This window comes from Cladophialophora carrionii, assembly GCF_000365165.1.
Source record: "Cladophialophora carrionii CBS 160.54 unplaced genomic scaffold supercont1.6, whole genome shotgun sequence".
Lineage (NCBI taxonomy): Eukaryota > Fungi > Ascomycota > Eurotiomycetes > Chaetothyriales > Herpotrichiellaceae > Cladophialophora > Cladophialophora carrionii.
In genome coordinates, this window is record NW_008481831.1 from 1,986,496 (window position 1) to 2,009,845 (window position 23,350).

The 23,350-nt window shown below is 54.6% G+C and overlaps 10 protein-coding genes across 10 annotated transcripts; 3 read left to right on the top strand and 7 right to left on the bottom strand.

The window, feature by feature from the left end:
- Positions 1-140: 140 nt before the first annotated feature.
- Positions 141-692, bottom strand: G647_07683 (uncharacterized protein; the record flags this gene model as incomplete). Its single annotated transcript, XM_008731996.1, has 1 exon — positions 141-692. The coding sequence occupies one exon, from the start codon at positions 690-692 to the stop codon at positions 141-143; it is 552 nt and encodes a 183-aa protein (XP_008730218.1).
- Positions 693-1,839: 1,147 nt separating this feature from the next.
- On the bottom strand, positions 1,840-4,798 carry G647_07684 (uncharacterized protein; the record flags this gene model as incomplete). Its single annotated transcript, XM_008731997.1, has 3 exons — positions 1,840-1,948; positions 2,004-4,472; positions 4,524-4,798. The coding sequence occupies 3 exons, from the start codon at positions 4,796-4,798 to the stop codon at positions 1,840-1,842; spliced, it is 2,853 nt and encodes a 950-aa protein (XP_008730219.1).
- A 1,901-nt stretch (positions 4,799-6,699) lies between these two features.
- Positions 6,700-8,508, bottom strand: G647_07685 (uncharacterized protein; the record flags this gene model as incomplete). The annotated part of the gene is made up of 4 exons (XM_008731998.1): positions 6,700-6,876; positions 6,949-7,044; positions 7,122-8,378; positions 8,434-8,508. The coding sequence occupies 4 exons, from the start codon at positions 8,506-8,508 to the stop codon at positions 6,700-6,702; spliced, it is 1,605 nt and encodes a 534-aa protein (XP_008730220.1).
- A 461-nt stretch (positions 8,509-8,969) lies between these two features.
- G647_07686 (uncharacterized protein) lies at positions 8,970-10,640 on the bottom strand (the record flags this gene model as incomplete). The annotated part of the gene is made up of 1 exon (XM_008731999.1): positions 8,970-10,640. One exon carries the CDS (start codon positions 10,638-10,640, stop codon positions 8,970-8,972), a length of 1,671 nt encoding a protein of 556 aa, XP_008730221.1.
- A 281-nt stretch (positions 10,641-10,921) lies between these two features.
- Positions 10,922-12,034, bottom strand: G647_07687 (uncharacterized protein; the record flags this gene model as incomplete). The annotated part of the gene is made up of 2 exons (XM_008732000.1): positions 10,922-11,926; positions 11,975-12,034. 2 exons carry the CDS (start codon positions 12,032-12,034, stop codon positions 10,922-10,924), a joined length of 1,065 nt encoding a protein of 354 aa, XP_008730222.1.
- Positions 12,035-12,695: 661 nt separating this feature from the next.
- G647_07688 (uncharacterized protein) lies at positions 12,696-13,685 on the top strand (the record flags this gene model as incomplete). Its single annotated transcript, XM_008732001.1, has 2 exons — positions 12,696-13,388; positions 13,446-13,685. 2 exons carry the CDS (start codon positions 12,696-12,698, stop codon positions 13,683-13,685), a joined length of 933 nt encoding a protein of 310 aa, XP_008730223.1.
- A 923-nt stretch (positions 13,686-14,608) lies between these two features.
- On the top strand, positions 14,609-16,131 carry G647_07689 (uncharacterized protein; the record flags this gene model as incomplete). The annotated part of the gene is made up of 5 exons (XM_008732002.1): positions 14,609-14,638; positions 14,704-14,982; positions 15,063-15,283; positions 15,336-15,894; positions 15,949-16,131. 5 exons carry the CDS (start codon positions 14,609-14,611, stop codon positions 16,129-16,131), a joined length of 1,272 nt encoding a protein of 423 aa, XP_008730224.1.
- Positions 16,132-17,618: 1,487 nt separating this feature from the next.
- On the bottom strand, positions 17,619-18,179 carry G647_07690 (uncharacterized protein; the record flags this gene model as incomplete). The annotated part of the gene is made up of 1 exon (XM_008732003.1): positions 17,619-18,179. One exon carries the CDS (start codon positions 18,177-18,179, stop codon positions 17,619-17,621), a length of 561 nt encoding a protein of 186 aa, XP_008730225.1.
- A 682-nt stretch (positions 18,180-18,861) lies between these two features.
- On the bottom strand, positions 18,862-20,850 carry G647_07691 (uncharacterized protein; the record flags this gene model as incomplete). Its single annotated transcript, XM_008732004.1, has 4 exons — positions 18,862-19,686; positions 19,789-19,886; positions 19,940-20,703; positions 20,795-20,850. 4 exons carry the CDS (start codon positions 20,848-20,850, stop codon positions 18,862-18,864), a joined length of 1,743 nt encoding a protein of 580 aa, XP_008730226.1.
- A 1,165-nt stretch (positions 20,851-22,015) lies between these two features.
- Positions 22,016-23,347, top strand: G647_07692 (uncharacterized protein; the record flags this gene model as incomplete). The annotated part of the gene is made up of 2 exons (XM_008732005.1): positions 22,016-22,569; positions 22,624-23,347. The coding sequence occupies 2 exons, from the start codon at positions 22,016-22,018 to the stop codon at positions 23,345-23,347; spliced, it is 1,278 nt and encodes a 425-aa protein (XP_008730227.1).
- Between the last annotated feature and the right edge of the window lie 3 nt (positions 23,348-23,350).

Genomic DNA, 23,350 nt, shown 5'->3' on the forward strand with positions numbered 1-23,350 from the left:
TCAGTCCGGTCGAGGTGTTAAAAAATGGTAGACAAGCCTCCAACAGATACCCAAATTCCAGTGCTTTTGAATTACAATTGTCCCCTGCCATCACCTCGCTTTGCACGGCGGTGAACGAGCGAATTTTGGCGCGCCTAGATTCACGTCCACGCGCTCCGCGCCTTTTGTCGTCCTCGTCCTCCCACGGGACCCTGCTGCTGTCGCCGACTGCCATGAGAATTGCTGCTGCTGCCCCACGCGCCATTTCCGTACCCACTTCCATATCCGCCGGTTCTGTTATCCCTCCCGTCCCCATTGCCCACGACCTTGTCTTCCACGAGGCCCCAAAGGATCCCAACCACCCACTCTGCGTCGCCGAGGGCCTTTTGTAGTCCGTTCCGATTGACGTAGAGGGCGGCCTGCACGAGCACCAGCACCACGACGATCTTGACGAGAAAGACCACCCAGCCGACCACGCTGCGCCGGATGTAGTCCGCAATCTTCAACGAGAGGTAGACGGTGAGGAGGAACGCGGCCAGAGAGACGACGTCGCCGTTCGACGCGGCAGACAGGATGGAGCCGAGGAACGGAGAGATGTTGTTCGAGAGCGACTGGAGCGGGTCGGGTAGGTGAGGGAGGATGTAGCTGTCGTACAGGCTCGCGAAGTGGTGGATGAATGAGGGTAACGCGGGGGTGGGTGGTTGTGGTGTCATGGTGGCTGTTGGGGATTGCTCAGTTCGCGATCTGACGGGAAAGATGCGAAGGAGGCGCCGGTTCATCCAGCAGAGGGCGGATGGGGTCCAGCAGAGGGCGTACTCGTATGGGATCCAGCTGTTGTGTCGGGTGTTGGTAGTCTAGGAAGATAATTCAGATGACCGCGACGGTTGACTTTAGACAGCCGTCACCGAAAAAAAGGTGGTGAAAGTCGACCGCCTGGGCTTTCACCACGAAGTCAACAACGATCTGTCTCTGACCTGCCCCCAGTCTGTTGGTATCCTATGGTCACGCAGAGATCTTGCACACAAAATTAAGCGGCAGTCGTAAGATTGACACGGGCGCACGAGCGATGATCAAAAGCGCGGGGAAATTATGGGAAGCGTATATCCATGTGCGTGTGAAAGGCGTGACTGTGGCACCTATACGGAGTAATTCAGCCGCTGATGGCGCTCTGTACCGATGAACTAGGGAACTGTTGTACAGTACCTCAATATGGAGTAGCCCCGTCGTAAATAGTGCTGTGTACAAATTCCATACCTTCCGTCGGCTCACGATTCTCCATGCTCGGTGGAATGAAAAGTGCTACAAAGAAGAGAAGCGCGCAGTCATGGAAAGGATCTGTCATACCAGCAGGCAGGTCACGAATCGTAGACCGCCGTCTTGTGTCAAGGACGTTGACGCTGCCCAAGACAAGATCACTGTCATCTCTGATCTTCCCGTCGCATCCATGGCAGCCGTGCCGAACCCAACCTCTGTGCATATCCAAGTTCATCCGGGGACCACCTGCCACCCTTTTTCCAGTCCATCCTTGACATCTAATTAATAGCCATTTAGTGCTGATATACAACCCCTCTTTCTGTAAAGGGTATCTTGGTAAGTCACCGCCTGCCCACGGTGGCGCGAGACTCCTTAGACGGCAAACCAAAACTCCGGTTGGAAGAGTCCACATGGGAACCTTTTGGCTCTGCCCCAAAACCGCCAGATCGTTTCCACAATGCGAATGATGCCCCGAACATAAATCGATCGCTAAATATGCGTCCATTAAATATGTGGCAGCAAAAGAAAGATTCCAAGATGACAGGCCCGGGTTCATGTCAATTCATATAACAATGCCCGCGAAGGCTGCATCGTGAGCGTGTACCATTAATAGTCGGAGGCATAGTCGAAGTCATCGTTGAGTAGCGCCTGCACCTTCTCGCGTTCAGCCGTAATGGCAGCTTCAAGGCGCCTTGTCTGGCGGAGGGCTTCGTCCCTGTTCACGCAAGTCAGTGATCGTGGAACTCTTGTGTGCCGACTTTGATGCTTACCTTTCCGACTCGAGGTCGGCGACGCCCATCTGAGCCGTGTTCATGCGTCCCACGACTTCTCCCATCTCTTTCTCGGCTTCTGCGAGCGCTTTCTCCAGTTCCGCGACTTTGTTCTCCAGGTACTCGGTCTTCAGTGCTTGCTGCAATGCTATGCCAGGTCCAGAAGTGGTCTGGTCGAGACGTGGGCTCTTCCTGGAATTGACAAACATCGGGGACATCGGAGAATGAGGCATTGTGGGTGTCAAGTGCCCTGGTGTCTTACGGCCGGATTTCGTGCGCGTCAGTTGTATGTTGTGGCTGGCTCTCAGCACGCGGACTTCTTCCTCGTGCTTCATGACCGCCGTCTCGGACTGCATTTGGGCGACGGTAATGATCTCCTCGAGTTTCTTGAGCTTTGTCTGGAGCTCATTGATTTGCTCGGCTGATGCTTGTTGGTTGCGTTCGCCTCTCTCCACGGCCGTTGTGAGTCGATTCCTCAGGTCAGCATTGGCTTTCATTTGCTTTTTGACCTGGGCAGCCAGCGACTCAGACCTTTGAGCCGACATCTCGAGTTCCATGGCAAGCTCCTGCTCGCTGTGGAGCGAGCCCAAAGACTCTTGGTGCCGAGCCTGTTCTCGCTGCTGCTCAAGCTGCTTCAATGCTTTCTCAAGCGACGACGAAAGGATTTCTGGCGCCGTCTCATCACGGGCTTGCAGCAGCCTCTGCAGACTGGTCGTTTCTTGTTTGCTGCGGTCGAGGTCCATTTTCAAGCCGGACAAGCCCTTTTCACACTGCCATTTCTGTTCGAGAGCATCGTCTGCTCGTTTCCGAAGCAGATTGATTTCCGAGCGCAGAGTTCGAACTTCTCGTTCATAACCTCCTGCTTTCATGCTGCGTGATGAAGTTGCCCGATCGCGTTCGGCCTCGGCGAGTTTGAGCCGCTTCTCAAACTGTCGACGCTGAGCCTCCTGTCTTCGCAACAAGTACTTCACAGTTGTGTGCAACGCGTTCCTTTGTTCTGTCACGTCCTTCAATTGCTCAGCGAGCGGTTGCTGATTTTCAGGGGCGCCGCGGTTGACCGTGGAATTGGACCTGGACAGAGAATTTGACCGGTTCACTGTAGCTCGCGAATTCGATCGGTTCAAGATGGTGTTGGACCTTTGCAAACCACTCATCCGGGGATGCGCCATTGAAGATGTTGGCGACTGAACCATGTCTCCCTCTTCGGCAATGGATTGGAATTGCATATTCATGGCCCGAGCGCTTTGAAGCGCGGCGTTTTCATCTCTCAAGCTCTGGAGTTCCTGTTGCATTCGTGTGAATTCATAATCCGATTTCTGGGTTTCCGACAAACTGGTCTCGAGACCTTCAATTTGTGCCCGCAACTGGGGAACCACTTCGTCACGAAGGTTGTCTCTCTCGTTTCGATGCTGCTCCAAGTCGACGCGCAAGGCCGTTAACAGGTCTTCGAAATTCTCTTTGGTTTGCCTTTCCTCTCCGAGTCGTCTCCGCGCGTCCTCTACGGCGACCTCCAATTCCCTGACCCTGGCGGTGACGTCCGCGGACTCATTGTGATGTCGTCGGGAAAGGGAAAGCTTCTGCTCGAGTATCTGAATGTGGGACTCCAACGCCTGTCTACTGGATCTTTCATTTTGCCATTTTCGCGTCATATCGGCTTTCAACTGCGCCCTGAGCTGCTCCGACTCTCTCTTGATCCGTTGTATGTCTTCCTTGGTGCCGCCCTCACTCGTCGAAGGCCTTACTGAGCTGGCGCCGGAGTCGGAGAAGTAGTCGCTCGTTCGGTCTAGCTCTCTGTTGGCAGTGGGGCCCTCAGTCTGGAGCTGTTCCACGAGATCCTCCAGGTCCATTTCTCTTTTGATTGAGTTGGCAAGCTCGGTGCTGATGTCGCGAAGCTCCGCTTCGAGCTGTGATAAGCGGTCTCCATCCCCGCTGCCCATTGGTTGAACGTATGAGCTACCGTCAAAGTCGATCGAGTCCTGAGATGGCTGCGATGAGGGAACTCTGGGAGCAGTGGAGGGAAACGGATAACCTTGGGGGGAATGCGCGGAGACATTGGCGGAATGACCGTAGGGTGATGGAAATGGTGACTTTCGGTCCGAGATATCTGTAACCGACGTGTCACTGCTTGGCGATGCGGCTGGCTTGCGGCTGAAGAAGGACGTAAACTTGCTCCCCGGGGTCTGGGGTTTCTTCGCGTCAGCCACAGTGAGCGACTTTGTAGAGGAGTTCGAGTCCGTCCGTAGAGGCGCGGGCCTCGACCCTGGTTTCAGACCCATATCCTCCTCTACAATCACGCCATCCACCGAGTGACCATCTGATCGTTTCGACGCGTGACTCCGACTGGGAGAGCCTGCGTTGTTCTCGGCCGCAATTCGAGGGAGGGATCCGTTCGTATTCGTCCTTGTCCGTGTCCGACTGTTGAGGTCTGCGGTTTTGGTATCGCTAATCGGTGAGTTGTTGTTGAGTCCTCTGCTACGGTCAGCGTGCCAAGTCGCATGGTTAGTACGGGAGCCCACCTACATCTGAGTTGTGGCGTCCGACGCAACCCTCTTCCTTTGTATCTTCGGCGGGGAAAACTGTACGGGCTGCTGAGGCGAAGGCACGTCGGGAGAGCTGACAGTAGGCGAGATGCCCGTAGGGAGTGGTTTTCGACGGACAGGAGAGCCCGTGGAGAAAGGATTCAGGGCGGCTGCAATGGAATTGGAAAGCGAGGGGAGACGTTGTAGCGGAGGATGTTCTTTTGGAGGTGGTGGAGGAGCAGCCGCGGAGGCGAGGCCTCGAGCATCGTCGTCCATGATGGGCTCTCAACACCCAGGGTGACTGTGGAGGTTGCCGGCCGTGCGCGGGCAGTGGACAGATCGAGGAGGACCTTTGACGCTTGCCGACGGCCCGTTTAGAGTAGCGACATGGTTAGACCGGTGCTTTGGGCATGTAGATCAGCCACACACAGGTAGCGATCCCACACACAGCTCTGGTGGTGGAACACGACGAGTCTGGCTCATTTGCGATTGATAGTGGAAGAGGGTGCTCGAGGTAGCAGCAGAGGGATCGAGTGGCCGACCAGCCGTCCAAGAGGGTTAGTCGCTCTGGGCTGCCGGGCCTCCCATTGGCCCAGCCGCAAATTAAGCTCACTAAATCTCGACAAGCGGCTACAGCTGCGACACCGTCGCGAGCATCGGGACAGGCTAGAGCAGGAGACGACCGAATTTGCAGATGGATTGCTGCTTGATGAGCGCAGAGAAAGCGAGATTGTTGACCGAGCTCTTTGTTCTCTACGGGAGACAGACGGTGACCTGCATATGATTGCGTCGTCACACGCAACTCGCTCAGGGACCCCATCGATTGCTCAAAGCCCTGTCTCCCCGGGGGCTCATTTGGCCTCCATCCACAAGCTTCATCTATGTGTGAGGGCGTCCGCTTGCGCCGCTACCATCAGGCACTATGGATGAGACGGCTTCAGGGAACCGAGAGTAGCAAAAGTGTAGAGGGCAAACCCACGGTCCATTTCCTGATGCTTTCAGCTCCAGACCAAGCTGAACCCGTCTTGATGCCGATTCGCCTGCCATTGTTCAACCCTTGTAGCCAGCAAAGAGCGAGTCCGGCAATGCTATCTCGTAATTACTGTGCATAGCTTTCCTCTTCTCTTCAGCTGCCGAGCATTCGTCTTCCGGATGGCATGTGTCTCCATCTCGTACGCGCCAGCATCAGAGTCCCTGGTCGACAGCGACGTCCCTCTAGACTAGCTCCAGATCCCTTCTTCACGTCTGCTGCACATCGTGTCGATCACATCATGTGTTTGACACATGCACGAGTGCAGCCAGGGCCTCCACTGATTTCGTCCAGTGGGAGAGTTTTCTCGTTTCGAGCCCATGTCGCTTGGCAGGGGAAGCTGCATATTCCTCCATTTGCACCGCGGGAGCTTCATAAACGGGAGTGTGACCTCGAATTTTCCCCCTCGATCTGGCATGGTGACCCAGAGAGATGATCTCGGCTCTACCCTGTCGATACTGACTCGGGATAGCGGGCTGCTATTCTTGACATCAAGGACGGCTAGTTCGGAGATGGCGCAACGGTCGCACGAACGCCAGAACCGTTCGGGTCGCCACAGAGTTGCAGGGTCGAACGACGAAATTCCAGGGCTGCATTGTGAACCCGGCCACTGCTGGCCCTTGTATGGAGTACGTCTACAATACGAAGTAGAGACTTGCATCAGTTTGTAAAAGCCATGGTCTTTCTAAGGGAGTTTCAATATCTCAGCAGTCTACACGATACCTCCCTCTTCCTACGACTTCTGCCCGTGGAGATGATATAGGTAGGATGATCATCAGTGACCGCGGCCGCCGTACCGGATAGCTCTTCATCGGTGACGCTAGGATGGTAATCTAATTCTCTCACGATGAACATTTAGCAGATGAAGAGATTCTTTCCAAGGTGGTGCTCGATACCGTCGACTCTGAAACCGGCGTCAATGGTGCAGGTCCAGGGAGAGCGAGGCCAGCCCGCAGTTGCAAGAACCACGGCCACTCCTTGAATCACATTACACATGTCACTTGGACCTAATGTAAACCCACGCGCTCAATGCGCTGCTAGTCGTTACACGTTTCCCAAACCGACGCCTTGATATGAAGACTCGGATCCTCACCCAAGTCCAAGCTTTGGATAGATCCCATGTCACAACAGCCCCCAGCTTCGCACTTTACTTGCTCGTCAACTTCTTCCTCTCATCGTCACTGTCTTCCCCGTCACTCCACTCGCCACCTTCGTCTCCCACCGCAAAGATGGTCTCGCCGTCCAAGGACATTCTTGATTGAGGTGGTGCTCTGATGGGCGGAGGTGCTTGGCTGCTGTTTTGCAGTGCAGGTGCCGGGGAGGGCTTGCGAGCAGGTGGAGGCTCCTGAGCAAGTGAGTCCATGACCGTCGTCGAGACCCCCCCTGTAGGAGGAACCGCACGTTCCTGATCCTTGCGTGCGGCCTCTTCGTCCTCATCGTCGAGGGAGTCGGCGATGCTGCGGATCTCGAAGCCATCGTCGTCTTGAGCAAGCTGGGGGTGAGAATGGTCAGTCATGCTTCCATGATTCACGACTTGCTATTGTCCATTGGGAACAGAGTCAAACTCACCTCATCACTCATGGCAAATCTTCTGTTATTTGCCGTCGGCCTCCACAGATACGCAATAAAAGCAATGTTAAACAAGTATACAAGGTTCAACCACCCGTCCAATACAAACCACCTGGTCTGCCAATGATCAGGCACGAAGTTCGCAGCACTTGACCCTGCGAAGGCGAAGCTGTTGATGAAGAAGAAGGCGAAGATGACCAGCACGGAACCCAGGATGCACCAGGACAGTTTCTTGTACATCATGGCCTTGGTCTTTTGCTTGCGGTCGATGAGGTCCTTGATTGTGATGTTGAGCGAGGAGAGGGTCCAGACGTAGAAGGCTGTCATGGTGCCGGCCAGCGGGAGGATGACGAAGAGAATCAGCGGCCCGACGGATTCGGGCGTAACGGCCATCGAGGCGATGGCATAGATGACGCCGAAGACGAAATGTGCGGCGGCTAAGATACGGACGTAGATCATAGTTTTCCCAAGTGACGGTTTCACCACACCGTAGCCCATGCAGACGATCAGCAGGAGGAAGAAGGAGAAGGAGTTTCTCCCAGCGTTGAGAATGGAGACGATGATCATGAAGACTTTGTTGAGGGTGTTGTTGCCGTGTCGATTCTGGTAGTCGTAGAATCCCCATGTCATGAGCTGTTCGACAATCAGGAAGATAATGATGGCCGTGATGTAGTTCTGGACGGGGAGGATGTCGGAGCGATTCTGGAAGTAGAGGAATGCCCAAAACACACCCAGCACAGCGTAGACAATAGTCAAGCCCCCGTAAAAAGGGAGCTTGGCTATCTGAGCAGCGGGCAGCTCGCCGTACGCATTGCGGAACTCAACGATGCCGTTGTACTCATGGTCCGAGAAAGCGTAGGTCGAAACGCAGTAGTATCCCGTGCGGCGGATTGGGTAGTTGACAGCCTTGGGATCTTTGAGATGAATCGCTTCATTGTAGATCGGGCTCTTCGAAGCGTCTGTCGCATTGGGAGCCAGGATGAAGGCACCGATATCTTTCTCTTCACATAGCCCTTCTGACACCGACCCTGTTGTGCATATTGTCTCGAGATCTCGGTATGACTCTGCGCCCGGCGGCATTCGGCCTATGAGGGGCTCATCTTGCCATTCGAATATGACCAGACTCGCAAGAGGATCGGAGTCGTCTTCGGTGTGGTCGGGCAGGAACTTGACCAGGATGAAGGGCTCGATTGACCCGCCCCATGACTTCCGACTGTACATGCCAGCACATCGTTGCCGGTGCTCGTCATCTTGTTTCTGCAGCGGTCAGCATGCTCGCCCTGGATCTGAGCGGATAGAAGTCGTGGCGCACAATCTGCATTTCATTGCCAGCCACAAGGGCCGCGAGATACGCCAGGAGGCCGAGCGAAGGCACCCATCGCTGCATGATGCTGGAAGAGTTGCAACGGATGGGATGGTGGTCGTGCAGGGGAATGGGCCGAATGTCTCTAGCAAGATTTGAAGCTAAGCAGATCGCATCCTGTCATCTTGCGCTGCTGGAGGAGATGTGCTCTTGATTGTCTTGCATGATTCAAGTAATTAGGTGGAAGTTGTTGTTGGAGATGCTCATGTTGCGCAGCCCCGTTTTTGGGCGCAGCTGCGTAACCGGCCAAGCGCAATATATGCAGTGACCGGCTTCATGTGGAATCATCCGGCATAACACACGTACTATCTCCGGGGTCGAGATTTTGACTGCTGGGTTTGGGAAGATGAGTTTGTATTCGTTACATCGCTTGCATTGCCATTTCTCGCCCCGCAGATCGCGATACCCGGAGTGTGGTACAGGTCACCCAGAGGACAGCTACCCATCTTGCACTTGTCCAGCTCTGCTACCTCTTGCTCTTGCTCTTACTTGAACTTCGCCTTCCCTATCAAGCTCCTTGCAGTCTCGCAGGTGTAGATAAGCGGACCGACAAATTCCGCGTCGGAGCCACTGCCCTGACGCTCGTCCGCGTCTAGAATCTCATTGATCGCTCTGAGAAGCCCGCTGGCTACCGCGCGGTTGCTCGTAACCGTCGTGATCTGCCGAGCCCAGCCATAGAGAAATGACGAGGCGTTTATGGGAGTGAGATGCAGCGAGTCCTTCGCGCGGGCAGCAATGGAGGCAGGGAATGCTTGGCAGAAGCGAGCATCCACTGCCATGAGATCACGGCCTGACGACACGACTTCGTGCCCGTCGATGTCGATGTCGATGACTCTGACAGGGAGCCGTAGATCTTGCGGGATATGGTGCAAGGACTGCTCGCCAAAAGCCTGCCTCAGGGCTGATGCTGGCTGATCTTTGTAATGACCCTCGCCTAAGAGGACCTCTGCACGCTTTCGTTCACTCGACGTCGCCATGATCCCAACGATTTCCCTCATCCGCTGGGCGGCATGCGAAGTACATTCCAGATTTCGATTAGCAAAGAGAGGGTATATCTCGCTCGGTAGTATAGGCGCTGACTCTTCGGCTTCAATTTGACTCATGATTGCTCGGTGATAGGGTTGGGACTTGCGGTGATAGGGTTGGGACTTGCGGTGATAGGGTTGGGACTTGCCAATCGCATCAGACCGTAGCTGATCGCGAGAAAGGTGAGAGATATCCGATACCAGAGCTAGAAGTATGGTACAGTCCACATTGATGGTTGGTGTCAAGGGCCCATTCGCCGAGGTAGGCATCAGCCTGTCGAGATCAAGGTGCGTGGGCTCGCGAAAGTTGTTCACCTCGTTGCTGCACTGCACAACCGTACCAGTTGCGCGCAAATCGGCAAGAAAGGCGTCCACATCCGCAAGCACGCCTTCGCGAATCTTCGGTAGGACGAATCGAATCTGTGGATGGCGGAACAGTACTCTCGTTCCTTGTGCAGCGGTCCTAAGATCTTCCGCCAGGCGCACGAGCTCGAGCTTGCTGGGTCTGTCCTCAACATCCTGTCCGCCATCCTCATCGCCATCTGCTCCGTTGCAATCACTAGCATTGCCATAACGTTCCCAGCCTTCCTTCGCCATCTCGAATAGAAGCCGTTTCTCCGTCAAAGTCGAGACTTTGATCCATTCTAGGCCGTTGCGAGCGACAATGTCCACGACAACCCCTTGCTTGCGAACATCTCCAGGCTCCGCAACCTGACTTTCTGAATTTCCGCCCCCAGATCTTGCTTGAGCGCCGCAGCCGTTTCGTGGGGGGTGCATTTTCTTGCCTAGGGATGTGATGCAGTGGCTCGATTTGGCCACGTCCCAAACCGCTTCATAAAACGGAAGATTCGAACTCCTCAACGCGTGCAATTGCGGACTTTGGGCCTGCTGGTCGCTGGCAGAAGGGCATCCATCAGGACTCGCAAATACAAGCCTTAGCTTCTCTAGAGTCTTAACCTCTGACTCGATGCCCCGCTTGAATGCCCGGAGCTCGACTTCTTGTTGTTTTCGGCGCAGTTTGAGATGCTCTTGATAGCACCGAAATTCTCGCAATAGTGCATCTGCACGTTGGTGCAGATTTGCAACGAGCTCAGTCGGAGATGAATAGGTTGCCTCGTCGGATACCTCCATGTTCGCAAGCATCTTTGCCCTAGCAAACCGAGTAGGTTGGGACACGGACCGGCGTGACAGATCGAATATTAAAAAGTGCCAGGCGCAGGTCGAGGTGCGACATGCATTGCGGAGATAGAAGCCCACCCGACCTTTCTATTGGCGGAATGGGAATACCAAGCCAAGCGCTGATATCCCTCCATGGATCGGGGCTTGATTTCGAAACCGGCATAGTTAGTTGATGGAGAGCGCCTGTGGTCGTGTCGTCGTCCCCGGTATTCCCAATCTGATGTCAGAACTCTTCAAAGATCTGCATGTCTGATTTGGTCGCCTGGCAACCACATGCACACCTTGGTGTCCGCCGTCACCAGCTGATTGTAACGGGGGTTGCATTGCACGACTGGTGTCTTGATCCCTCGACTGTTCAGTCGGGCGGCAGGTTCCAATCGGATATCGGCGGTACTCTGAGTGTCCCAGACGAGTAGATCCGACTCGCCTGTTCCACCCACGACATATCTGCCGTCTTGGGTAAAGCATACATCTCCTTGCCCCAGTGGCTTTCCAGAAGCCGACACTGGCGCAGCCCTTCCACTTCCCGCAGTCTTGCCCACCAGGAATGATTTGACTGTCCCATCGAAGGCGTCCAGGACAAAATGACCATGATAATCTGTACCAAGCAGCATGTGTTTCCCATCATTAGAAAATTCCAGCTTTGTCCATGCCCTGCCCTTTGTAGTTGGAGTGTAGCGATCCTCCGCATCCAGCATGTCAAACGTCGCAAAGGGGGCTTTATCGAAGTTGCGGACGTCGTACAAAAGGATCGAAGAGGTAGATTGTGAGGCTATCGCCATGATCTGAGCGGAAGGGTCGTATGCTGCAAGGTACGGAGTCACCAGTTTGAGCTTGCCTTGGGGGCTTCTTGAGTTCAAGTCCCACAGACAAACCATGTCATCGTTGCCGCATGATAGAAATTGGTCGCTAGCAGGAGACAGGGCGATACAGGTGACTTGGCCGGTGTGCGCAGTAAAATAGCGAACGAAGCTCTCGTTGTGAAGCTCCAGTAACCGCAGAGAGTTTTCTTGCTTGGTACTAGCGAAAAGCACGTTCCGTGAATGGTGAGTGAACCGAGCTAAATGAATACCGTACTTCTTGCTCGGTATTGTCTTCGTCCTCTTGCCCTCTTTGATGTCGTATACGTGCATTGTCTCATCGTCTGAGGCTGCCACCAGAAATTCGCCCATATCATCGAAATCAAGGGAGGTGACCCGGCTCTCGTGTCCGTCCGAGCGAGTGGAACAGGGGAATTGCTCATAGAAGTCAGCATGAGCCGGTACCTTGAGGACAGAGGCACTCACTCTTGCAGGACGATAGTGTTTGACGACATCGTGTACTTTCTGTTGGGCGGGGACTGCCATGGCCGGTGAACAAAGTCTCTGAGTCGAAGATCCCTCAAGTGGCATCCACCACGGGGCTTCAAGACCAATAGGCAAAAGCCTCGGGCCAGAGTCTAGGGTGGCTCAAAGGGAGAAGGAAAGCAGGCAATACAGGGCGAAGTACGTATGCGCTTGCTGCTGGAAACAAAATCGCATTTTAGGAACTTTTGAGTTGAAGTTGTGGGGAAGCAGATGCGCTTCAGGTACAGAACATGCGTGACAGGGTGACAGGGAACAGGTGCCTAGGCTTCGGATATCAGCGGGTATCTTGGGGGCCTGGCACGCTTGCTCGCCGCCTGTGGCAGCTTTCTCCAAGAGCCCGAGGCTGATTTTCGGCTCCTTCAGTGCTCCACGCTTACAACTCCTACTCGTACCCAGAGCACCTCAGTGGCACTACTGGACCTTTCTCCGATTGTCGCCCCGTAAATCTTTCAAAGTTTTGTCCTCCGGTAATAATTTATCCCTTATGAGCATCTCGCGCCCTGTCCTCGACCACGCTGACGCGCCACCCTCTGCTTATCCTTTGATTTCAGAGATCTCACCGTCCGGAAACATGGGCGCCTGATCAGCCAATTCTCGCAATAAAGTCCAGGCCGAAGTTGAGGAAACGGGGACAGGGAGACGCCCACTCGAACGCTTGACCATGTCGACAACAACCGGCGCATTCATTGCTGGCGGCATTGCTGCTTGCGGTGCTGTCACCGCGACACATCCGTTCGAAACAGTAAAGATCAGGCTGCAGTTGCAAGGAGAACTGCAGTCTAAAGAAGTTGCTGTCAAGAAATACAGAGGTGTCTTCCATGGTGTTGGGGTGATCGTAAAGAACGAGGGCTTGAAGGGAATCTATAGGGGTATTGGGACGGCATACATATATCAGATCCTCCTGAATGGCTGTCGGTTGGGCTTCTACGAGCCATTGAGAGCTACGTGCACGAAGCTCATTTACAAGGACCCCAGTGTCCAATCTCTCGGCATCAACATCTTCTCCGGTGCATCCTCTGGTATTCTGGGAGCAATGGCAGGCTCGCCGTTTTTCCTAGTCAAGACGCGCTTACAGTCGTACTCGCCATTCTTGCCAGTCGGCACCCAACACAAGTACCGCAATGCCTTCGATGGACTGTCACAGATCTTCAAGGCCGAAGGCGTGAGAGGTCTCTATCGAGGCATGGGCGCATCCATGGTCAGGACTGGAGCAGGAAGCTCGGTCCAGCTACCGACATACTTCTTTGCAAAGAGACGGTTAATACGTCATTTCGGGATGGAGGATGGCCCGGCGCTGCACTTGCTAAGCTCCACGGCGAGCGGCTTTGTTGTTTGCGTCTTCATGCACCCGCCGGTATGCCCAGGCTCACTCCCACATTGTCTCTGTAAACATCTCTAACTTATGATACAGGACACTGTCATGGCCAGACTGTACAACCAGCACGGCAATTTGTATAACGGCATCTTCGATTGTCTATGGAAGACCATCTCGACTGAAGGTGTGCTCAGTGTCTACAAAGGATTCACAGCCCATCTTGCTCGGATATTGCCTCATACAATCCTTACCCTGTCATTAGCAGAGCAGACGAACAAACTAGTACGGGGAATTGAGACCAGAATTCTACCGAAGTCTCTCGAGGAGAAGCTGTAAGGTGGCGGCGTAGGTCAGATCACTTCAGCGATGCATGCTGCGGCGTCGGCAGGACGAGGCGGCCTCTTCTCATCTTGTTTGTGGTTTTGTCTTGCAGCGATCGACCCATTGGTCCATGCATGGGGACTGTTTTTGGGCATAGCACTGGATCGAGAAGGAAGGCCAGGGTTCACAATATATCCAGCGATTGCAAAAGCTCCATGCAGAAAGAGGAGTTGCGGGATGTGCTTGCAGATGACCTCGGTCTTCGTTCGAGCTTCTTTGGGCTCTGGCTCTCCCAACTCCCCTTAACCACCTCGTGTCAAATATCCGTGCCAAAAATTGCTTGAGTGCTCTATCTCCAGGTGTCGTCGTGTATCCGTACTGTGGTAGAATAGTTACACATCCGACTTAGAGTCCAGAACGCCCAAGCTCTTCACAAACCAGAGAAGCGGGAGGCTGGCCAGGCTCTGGATGCCGACTTCGGAATTCGAAATCAGCGACAGAACGCACTCATACGTCATCGATTAGATTAGATTTCCACGAAAGCTCTTAATGTTCGGTCCTCCCTAGTCGTGCAGAAACTTCAGGCAGCTGTCCCAGGAAGGTAATGACAGGCTTAGGGAGGGCTGTGGTCTCAACCCATTCGAAGACATTTGCTCAGCATGCCGTAACCCAGAATCCACTGCATGGTCACACTCACGGGTGGATTATTTTGATTGTTTTGAGTGGAACCTCAATTAGTGGCTGGCAGTCGACACGCTCCGTCACGCTACGTCGAATACACGTCCACGGGCTTAGCGCGTCTGCCTCTCTTTAAGAGCATTGGATTCCCATGCAGTCTTTCACTTTCTCATACCAACAACCAACCGCAACCTTTACCTCATCCCACCCTTTTACAGCTGCTTCTTTGTTCTTCTACAGTATCTATCTCACACGCAACAATGGCAACTCAAGTTACGCCGTCTAAACAGGTCCGTTTGCCACTTGCATCATTGACTCGTCTTGAGAGGTGCATATTATTAACGGATACGCGCAGGCGGCTGCAAGCCTCGAATCGCTCAAAGTCAAGGACAGTCCCGTCAAGAAGCTCAACTTTGACACGGAGAACAAGGAAAACATGCCTGTCACAGTCGAATCAACCGAGTCCGCCGCTACAGCTGAGTCTGAGATGGTGAAGAAGCCTGTGCTAGAAGCCAAAGAGCACACTGAGCAACCTAAGGTCACAAAGACGCCCAAAGAGCTGGAGAAGGAAGAGCCTCTACTACAAGAGAACCCTCATCGCTTCGTTCTCTTCCCTCTGAAGTACCATGAGATCGTACGTGTCGCGTCCCTCAGCAATCCCTTGTCTGTTCATTGATTGATCTTCAATGTGACGGCTAACGCAGTGCGTCGCAGTGGAACATGTACAAACGTGCCGAGGCTAGCTTTTGGACAGCAGAAGAAGTCGATCTGTCAAAGGATCTGCACGATTGGCACAACCGACTGAACAACGATGAGCGCTACTTCGTCTCCCACGTCCTTGCCTTCTTCGCTGCTTCAGACGGTATCGTCAACGAGAATCTGCTGGAGCGTTTCAGCGCCGAAGTGCAGGTCCCGGAGGCACGCTGCTTCTATGGGTACGCGTCCATGTCCCTTACACTGATGCTTCAGACACTAACGGCTTCGCAGCTTTCAGGTCATGATGGAGAACATCCACTCTGAGATGTATTCACTCCTCATCGACACCTACGTGAAGGACCCCAAAGAGAAGACATACCTGTTCGATGCTATCGACACCATCCCCTGCATCCGCAAGAAGGCCGACTGGGCTCTGAGGTGGATCTCCGACAAGGAGTCCACTTTTGCTCAACGACTGGTTGCTTTCGCAGCCGTCGAGGGTATCTTCTTCTCCGGATCGTTCGCTGCAATCTTCTGGCTCAAGAGCAAGGGTCTGATGCCGGGTCTTACCTTTTCAAATGAACTCATCTCTCGTGACGAGGGCATGCACACCGATTTTGCATGCCTGCTGCTGCAACATCTCAAGCACAAGCCCGATCCAAAGCTCATCGAGAACGTCATCACTGAGGCAGTCGCTATCGAAAAGGAGTTCTTGACTGAAGCGCTCCCTGTCGGTTTGCTGGGCATGAACTCCAAGCTTATGTGTCAGTACATTGAGTTTGTCGCCGACCGTTTGCTGCTTGCCATGGGCAACAAGCGAGTCTACAATGCTCAGAATCCCTTCCCATTTGTAAGTGTGGCCTTTACATATTCCCGTACTCCAAATTGCTGATCTTCTTCGCAGATGGAGAACATCTCACTAGCCGGCAAGACGAACTTCTTCGAGAAGCGTGTTGGTGACTATCAGAAGAGCGGTGTCATGTCTTCGACCAGCAAAAAGTCCGAAGACAAGTCATCGGCTTCATCACCCAGTCAAGAGAAGACCGAGGAAGCCAGCAATGGCATCAGCTTTGACGAAGACTTCTAAATCCCCTCTAGCTTTACTTACGACCACTTCATCTGTTCGAGGTACTCGGCGTACGGCGTTATCGTAGGATCGGATGACGGGAATGAAGACCTTAGAGGGTGGCTCATGTTTTCTCCACTTTGTTATACCCACTTGCATCATATTATCAAAGGCACTGGTGGAGTCAACCCAGCCTGGCAGGCATAGATGCCGCTGGACCAGGGTCCTGTTTGATGACCACTACCGGACTGCAGTTGACCGCAGTCTGTCCTCACCTCCTTCTGCTCAGCACACGTCAGAAAGGATACTGCTACAGTTTTTGGAAATTCAGGCGCCCGGGGCTCATAGCGCAGTGGTGTTTGGGCTCTGTACGGAACACATACATACTAGGTACCTAGTTCAGGGCTGGAATCGAAAACATGAAGCTTTCGACAGTCCATACCTCTTCCTGCACATCAACGTCTGCCACACACTATCCCTAGTAGTAAGTAGAGCCCCTGCATAAGCGAGCCTTAGCAGCCTCGTCGTCCCAGCGGCTCGGAATCATATTGATCCGAGTATCCAGGGACGAGGAACTAACAAATACGTACGTAGTAGTATGGACTTTTTGGAATTCTCGCTACCGTCCACGTGTACCCGAGAACAGAGCCCGGCGGCACGGCGGCACGGCAATAGCGCTGTGGATTCAAACATCCTAGTGCTTCTCTCGCCCAAGGGAATGGCATTCAAAGGCACGTACGAACGACGAGCACAGTACGAGTTTACAAGTTAGATGGTCGAAGGTCCGCAGATGCTACGAGTAGCCCGGTTGCTCGAGATTCATGGAATACTGTAGCTCGTATCCTGTCTGGTGCAAAAGCCCCCAGAGACAGTGGCGTAGGTACCATAGTATGTACAACGGCAGAATTCGAGCGGTGCTGTCTGTCCACCTCCGGCGTCCTCGAAAGTCCATGTATGTACTCCCGGCCCCACTGAATGGCTTCTGTCTGCATTGTACTGGGAATTGTAGGTCTGGGGTCTTGACGCTGCGTCGGCGTCGCATGGGGAGGGGGACCCACCCACTGTCATGGTGTTCCAGGTCTAGCGTTCTCGATCTGTATTGGGTATTCTGGCATTGTGACGCCTTCGCATCCGACCAATGTATTCGTGTTTCGTTGTGCTTGCGTGCTCGTGTGCTTGTTCCGAACCGAGTACCTTGTCTGCTTGCTGTCCGCTTGCTGTCCTCGTGCCCTCATGGTTTGGATGTTCGTCGAGATCCTGGGCCGAGATGGTGATCGGCGCCAAACCCCCTCTACCTGGCGACGGGTCCCCAAGAGCACGATTCCCTCCTCCTCCTCCAACGGCCCTGGAAAGTCTTTTGCACGTCTGGCTCGTGCGTGCTGGGGCGTACGAGTGCTGTGGATTTGTAGAAAATCATATACTGATGCAGCCGGCCGGCCAGCTACTCACTCACTCGCTCGCTCACGCGCGCAAAGGACGATGAAGATCCATCTCACAACTAGGACGCCTCATTTCTTGCCTTTCTTTTTCTTACCCTTGCCACCACCACCACCACCACCACCACCACTTGCCTGCGGTGTGATTGCCACGGGCGGCGCAGTCGCTATTTTGTCCTCCATCTTCACGGCCCCGCCGTCGACCTCCATCTTATCGGCATCGACGTCCGTGGTAGCCGTCGCTACGCCGGCCGCAGGAGCAGAAGCAGCGCTAGGCGGCTCGATCGTCTCTCCCCTCGCTAATCGTCCCAGACCGGTCAACAACCTGCCCACCTCGGCGGCCTTGTCGGTGCGGTATTTCAGGCAGATCCCGCTTTCGGGATGGTATGTCTTGAGGGTGAGTGTCGCCGAACGATCGCGCTTAGGTTGTGCCTGTGCTTGTGCTTGTGCTTGTGTGGACGTTTCGGGCGCCGAGCCAGTGTCCTTTGAGGCGTCGAGGCTGGGTTTGGATTTTGCCTTTGAGTTCGGTTTGCGGGGGAGGGAGTATTTCGTTGTGATGCGCGTGGTTGGGTATGCTTGGATGAGGAGGGAGGACTGGTGGAGATAGATGTTGAGGTCGGAGAAGTAGGGCATTTTGACCTGCTGGAGGGGGTTTCTGGTTGTTTGAAGCTGGAGCACGAAGGAAGTTGTCCTTTCAGCAAGAGTGCTGTGAATATCGATGTTGAATTTGTGTCGTGCTACTTCGACATGTTTGATTCCAAGCAAGTCACGTCCGAGAAGATTCACAATGGAGAAGTCAGCTGAGGCTTGAATATGTCATGTAGAAGGCCGGATCCTTCGTATTGAGACCTTTGCTGGACGGACTGCAAATGGGTGTCGTCGAAATCTTCTTGACACTGGTCCCGTCACACTCGTGTGCAAGTGTCAATTGAATGCGGAGGAAATGCGCGGGGGATTTTCTTGTCTTGGCGGCTGAACGACAATGAGAACGCGGAATAAATTATTCACAGCCACTCAAGACTTTGGTGCCAACCATGAATACGACAGAGACATGACTCTCTCCGGATACATACCTCTGCGCTGTCAATTGAGCCAGTAGCATGTGGTGTCACCCCATACCATTGGCTGAAGATGACATTCAAGTTTACTCACGGAGGTATGTATCTATTACTCGAACTCGTCTGGCCTGGAGAACGTGCCCTCATGTTCTCACCTGGCTCGAGTAATGGACGCCGAGTGAGGCGTAGACATCTGACCTTGGTGCAAACGATTGTATGAGTACGACTGCGGCTACGAAGGTTCTACTTCCTGCAGTTCATGCTTGAACCAGCATCTCCGCCGCCTTCTCGCCGATCGCGTACGCCGGCATCTGAGTGTGTCCGCCGTTCAGACTAGGTATGATGCTGCAGTCTGCAACCATCAGGCCCTTGACGCCCTTGACTCGCAGCTTGTTATCCACCACCGCCATTGGGTCATCGTCCTTCCCCATCCGACACGTCCCTGCCGGGTGATGCGCCGTGGCGCTGTACTGCCGCACGTACCCCTCCCAGTCCTTGCCGGTCGTGTCGGGCCCTAACGCCGCGTACTCCGGTCCAGCCATCCACACGCCGGGGGTGATGATGTCTTTGGTGCCCGAGCCGGACGTCACAATCGAGTGCGCGTAACGTACGCCTTCAGTCAGCATGAGAAGGTCGAGAGGGTCCGAAAGATAACGTGGGTCGATGGCGGGTTTATCGTGCGGGTCTGCCGACCGGAGTGTCACGGCGCCTCGGCTCTGCTGGCTGAACAGCAGGGTCATCATCTCGAAGCCGTGCTTGCCGTCCAGAGGAACATCACGCCCGTGGATGTGGCCCGAGTAGAGCTCAGTGTGCATGTACTCGACGTGAGCTTGCTGTCGTGTGAGGTTTGCGGCGTCGCGATCGGATCCGGCCGTCGCGGCAGAACGGTCGCGCCACAAAGGTGAGGATGCGAGGGCGTCGTCCAGGCGCGCGAGGGCGAACACACCGAACGGAAACGTGGCAAAGAAGCCAGATCGGGAGGCCTGATATGTCGATAGCGAGTTTGCGAAGCCGTCCTTGTGATGCACGTGGACATCGTTCGTCAGGTTGGGCTGCGTGACCTCGTAAGGCACGAAGACGACCTGACTAGTAAATTAGAGGCCCATGTAGCCCGGATGAGAAGTTGATTCAGGACCGTCAAAAAAGGGGGGACTTGCCAGGTGGTCTTGGAAATTCTGGCCCACGCCAGGAGAATCGACAATGCACTCAATGTTGAACCGTGCGAGCTCTTCTTTCGGGCCAGTACCTGACCGGAGGAGAATGGTGGGTGAGCAGTACGCTCCTGGTGTCCTCATTAGATGACCCCCTATCCGATGCGAAATTCAACACACTTACCTGCAGAGACGATGATTTGCTTGCGGGCTTTTACTACCTTTGTCTTGCCAGAACCGTCGATGACCGCAACACCCGTTGCCACTGCTGTCCCGTCGCGCTGCTCTAGCACAATCTTGTCAACAGTAGCGTTTGTCACGATATCGATCTCACTCTCATGTCCTTGCAAGAACGCCGGACTATACGATCTCACGCCCTCGTGGACCGTGCGCGGGACATGGCCACAGCCGTGTGCCGGCTGCCCCGTGGTGAACATGTCATCTACGAACGGCAGGCCCTTATCCTGCATGGATTCTAGAACTCGGTCCGAAATGGGTGCCAGCTTATGCGGTTCAACGTGCAATGGCCCGTTGGTCCCGTGCTCGCCCTCGGCCGCCCGGAACCAGTCGATACCATGGAACGTTTCAGCCTTCTTCATGCACCGGAACATGTCCTCCCCCGTCCAGCCCTCTAGGCCCCAGTCGTCGTAGTCGGCCTGACAGCCGCGAATGCACAGCGTGCCGTTGAAGCCGCTACTGCCGCCGAGGAACTTGCCACGGCTGAGCTGCAGCACGCGGTTGTTGAGATGCTCCTGCGGCACCGTCTCGAACGACCAGTCCATCTCGCCGCCCATGGCTTGGAAAAGCCCGCCAACCATGGTCACGAGCGGGTTGGCTCTCGAGTCCGGGCCCGCTTCAACGATCAGGATGGATGCATTGGGCGAAGAGGACGTGGGGCAGGCTTCGGCCAGGCGACCGGCCAGCACACAGCCCGAGGTGCCACCTCCACTTGAGCAGGGAAGAGGAAAGCGTTAGACGGGGCGAGATACGGCGTCTTGAGTGATAATACGAAGAAGCAAGCCAAAGTGTTAAGACTTACCAGATGATGTAGTCGTACCATTCGCTAGCGTCCTCGACGGCCCGGACCGGCGACATCGTATTGCTTGCTTGTTTGGTGAGAACAGAACCGACTGTTACACACGGAATCAGGGGATCAGGGCACGCTGCGGAAGAGGTGACCTTGAAGTTGCAGCGAGGACAATACTCCGAAGAAGATCTTGCGAAAAGACCTCAATCAAGGCAGCTGGCGATGCGACACTCGACAGACTCAAAGACGCTCTGCACGCCGCAGGACGTCCGAGAAAGGGCCAGCACACCAGACTTGGCGTAGACACGCACTCTCATTCGGCCATCCTCGTCTTCGGCGATAAACACAGCATCAACGACAGATTGGCGAGGGCGAGCCGAGGATGGTCCGGGCAATAATCCTGGAGCTACGAGTCGCCAAACAGTAAGACGTCCTCCATCAAGACCACTCACAGAATACTGCACCTGAGGTTGACCGGGGGTCTGTCTGCATTCGGCTTCTGCTGCTCAGTATGCGCGACTTCCTGCCCATGCTCGAGTTCTCATAGCACGTTCCAGAAGAATATGGCAGCTTGTTCGACATCTGAGGCTCGATCTAAGGGGAAGAGCCCGCGACTGGGTCATTCGATACACATTGGAACTGTCGATTCCCCATGGTAGGTCCACCGGCAGAGTAAGCAGCGACAGAACCTTCATTGTCTCGGAATAACTCATCACCATCAGTGGTACGAGCCGGCGCCATTGACTTTGGTCGCCCTGGATAATGTGGACCTTGGGCGATATTTCATGCAAAGCCAAGGTCACGTGTGCATTGTTCACTACACTGTTCTCTCGTGCGAGTACAGGTCTCGTCGTGTCGAGCGCCGGTGCAATTCAACGCCGTCGGCCACTTCATTCTGTCCGCAATTAAAGTGGCACAGCGGGTGCTACGAGTTCAAGACCTCATGGATCACTTGATATGGGAGTTTCTGGGACCGAGCAGTCCTCACCACATCCCCCTTGAGCCAACCATCAAGATTCGACCTCCTTGCCACCCTATCATCCTTCTGCCAGTACCTGACAGTTATCTCTGTTCTTCTGCGTGGCTCTGTCATGTTGCTTTCAACCGCAATCACGCTCCCATGTGGTCTTCGCCTACCAACTCGGCTCTGCAAAGTAGGTGCAGCCAATCCTCTCACAATGAGGAACGTACCTCTAGGTGATGAATATCTCGCTTGACGAACGCTAGGCGGCAATGGCCGAGTCGATGTCACCAAACCACCACCCAGGCGAGAAGTTTGTCACTGCGTACGGGAAATGGGCTGACGGCGGCTGGGGAATGATATTGACAGGGAAGGAAAAGTACATCTTTCAGCCTTTCAAAGCTAATGGAAGCTCAGGGAACGTACAAGTATCCGATGTGTACCTTGGAGCGCCAGAAGACGTGGCAGTTTCATCCAAGGTGCCGTCTCGACACGCCGAAGCCGTCCAGGAAGCTTGGAAAGACTGGGCCAAAGCTTGCCAACGGCACGGAACGCCGACGATTGTTCAGCTCTGCCATCCAGGACGCCAATCGCCCCTAGGAGCCGGCAATCGTTCCTTTTTCGCAAAGACAGTTGCTCCGTCGGCGGTAAAGATGGACTTTGGCCCCAGCTTGATCGAGAGACTTGCCGTCTCTCTGATATTCGGGACTCCCAGGGAGTTGACAGCCCAAGAAATATCCGGAGAGTGTGGGATCGTCGATCAGTTCGTGGCGGCAGCAAGACAGTCATTCGAAGCCGGGTTCAAAGGCGTGCAGCTGCACGGAGCGTAAGCTTTCACAAGCCATTCGAATAGGACTCTGCACCCTGACACGCGTCACAGGCACGGGTATTTGCTTGCCCAGTTCCTGTCGCCCGAGTCCAACCGTCGCACGGACGACTTCGGCGGCACACCCCAAAAGCGAGCGGAGATCGTCCTCCGCATCATTCGGGCTATCAGACAGGCGACAAACAAGGAATTCTGCATCGGCATCAAACTGAACAGCGTCGACGCGGCTTCATCCGAGTCTGTCTCTGATGTGATTGACCAAATCCGCCTGATAGTCGAGTGCGGGATTGATTTCGTCGAGATCTCGGGCGGCACGTACGAGAAGCCTCGAATGCTGGCCGAACCTACAGCAGCCACAACGCCTTCCTCCAAGAACGCCGAGAAAACCGCCGCGAGGGAGAGCTTCTTCTTGGAATTTGCCAAAACGGTGCGGCAAGCTTTTCCCCAGCTGGTCCTCATGGTGACGGGAGGGTTCAGGACGCGGCTCGGCATGGAAGCCGCCCTGGAGTCGCGCGGGTGTGACTTGATAGGCATCGCCCGACCGGCAGCCATTCTCCCCAGCTTGCCAAAGGATATCATCTTCAACACGGAGGGCGTCCCCGACGAGGAGGCGCAGGTGTCGTTGGCCCCGCTGCGTCTGCCCTGGCTGTTCCGTCATCTTCCCGTCAAGCAAGTCGGAGCGGGCTTCCAGACCAAATATTACGCTTCCCAGATCCAGAGAATGGGAGCAGGGTTAGTACCGATAGATACGAGGTTGACGGTCTCCAAGACCGGATGAGTG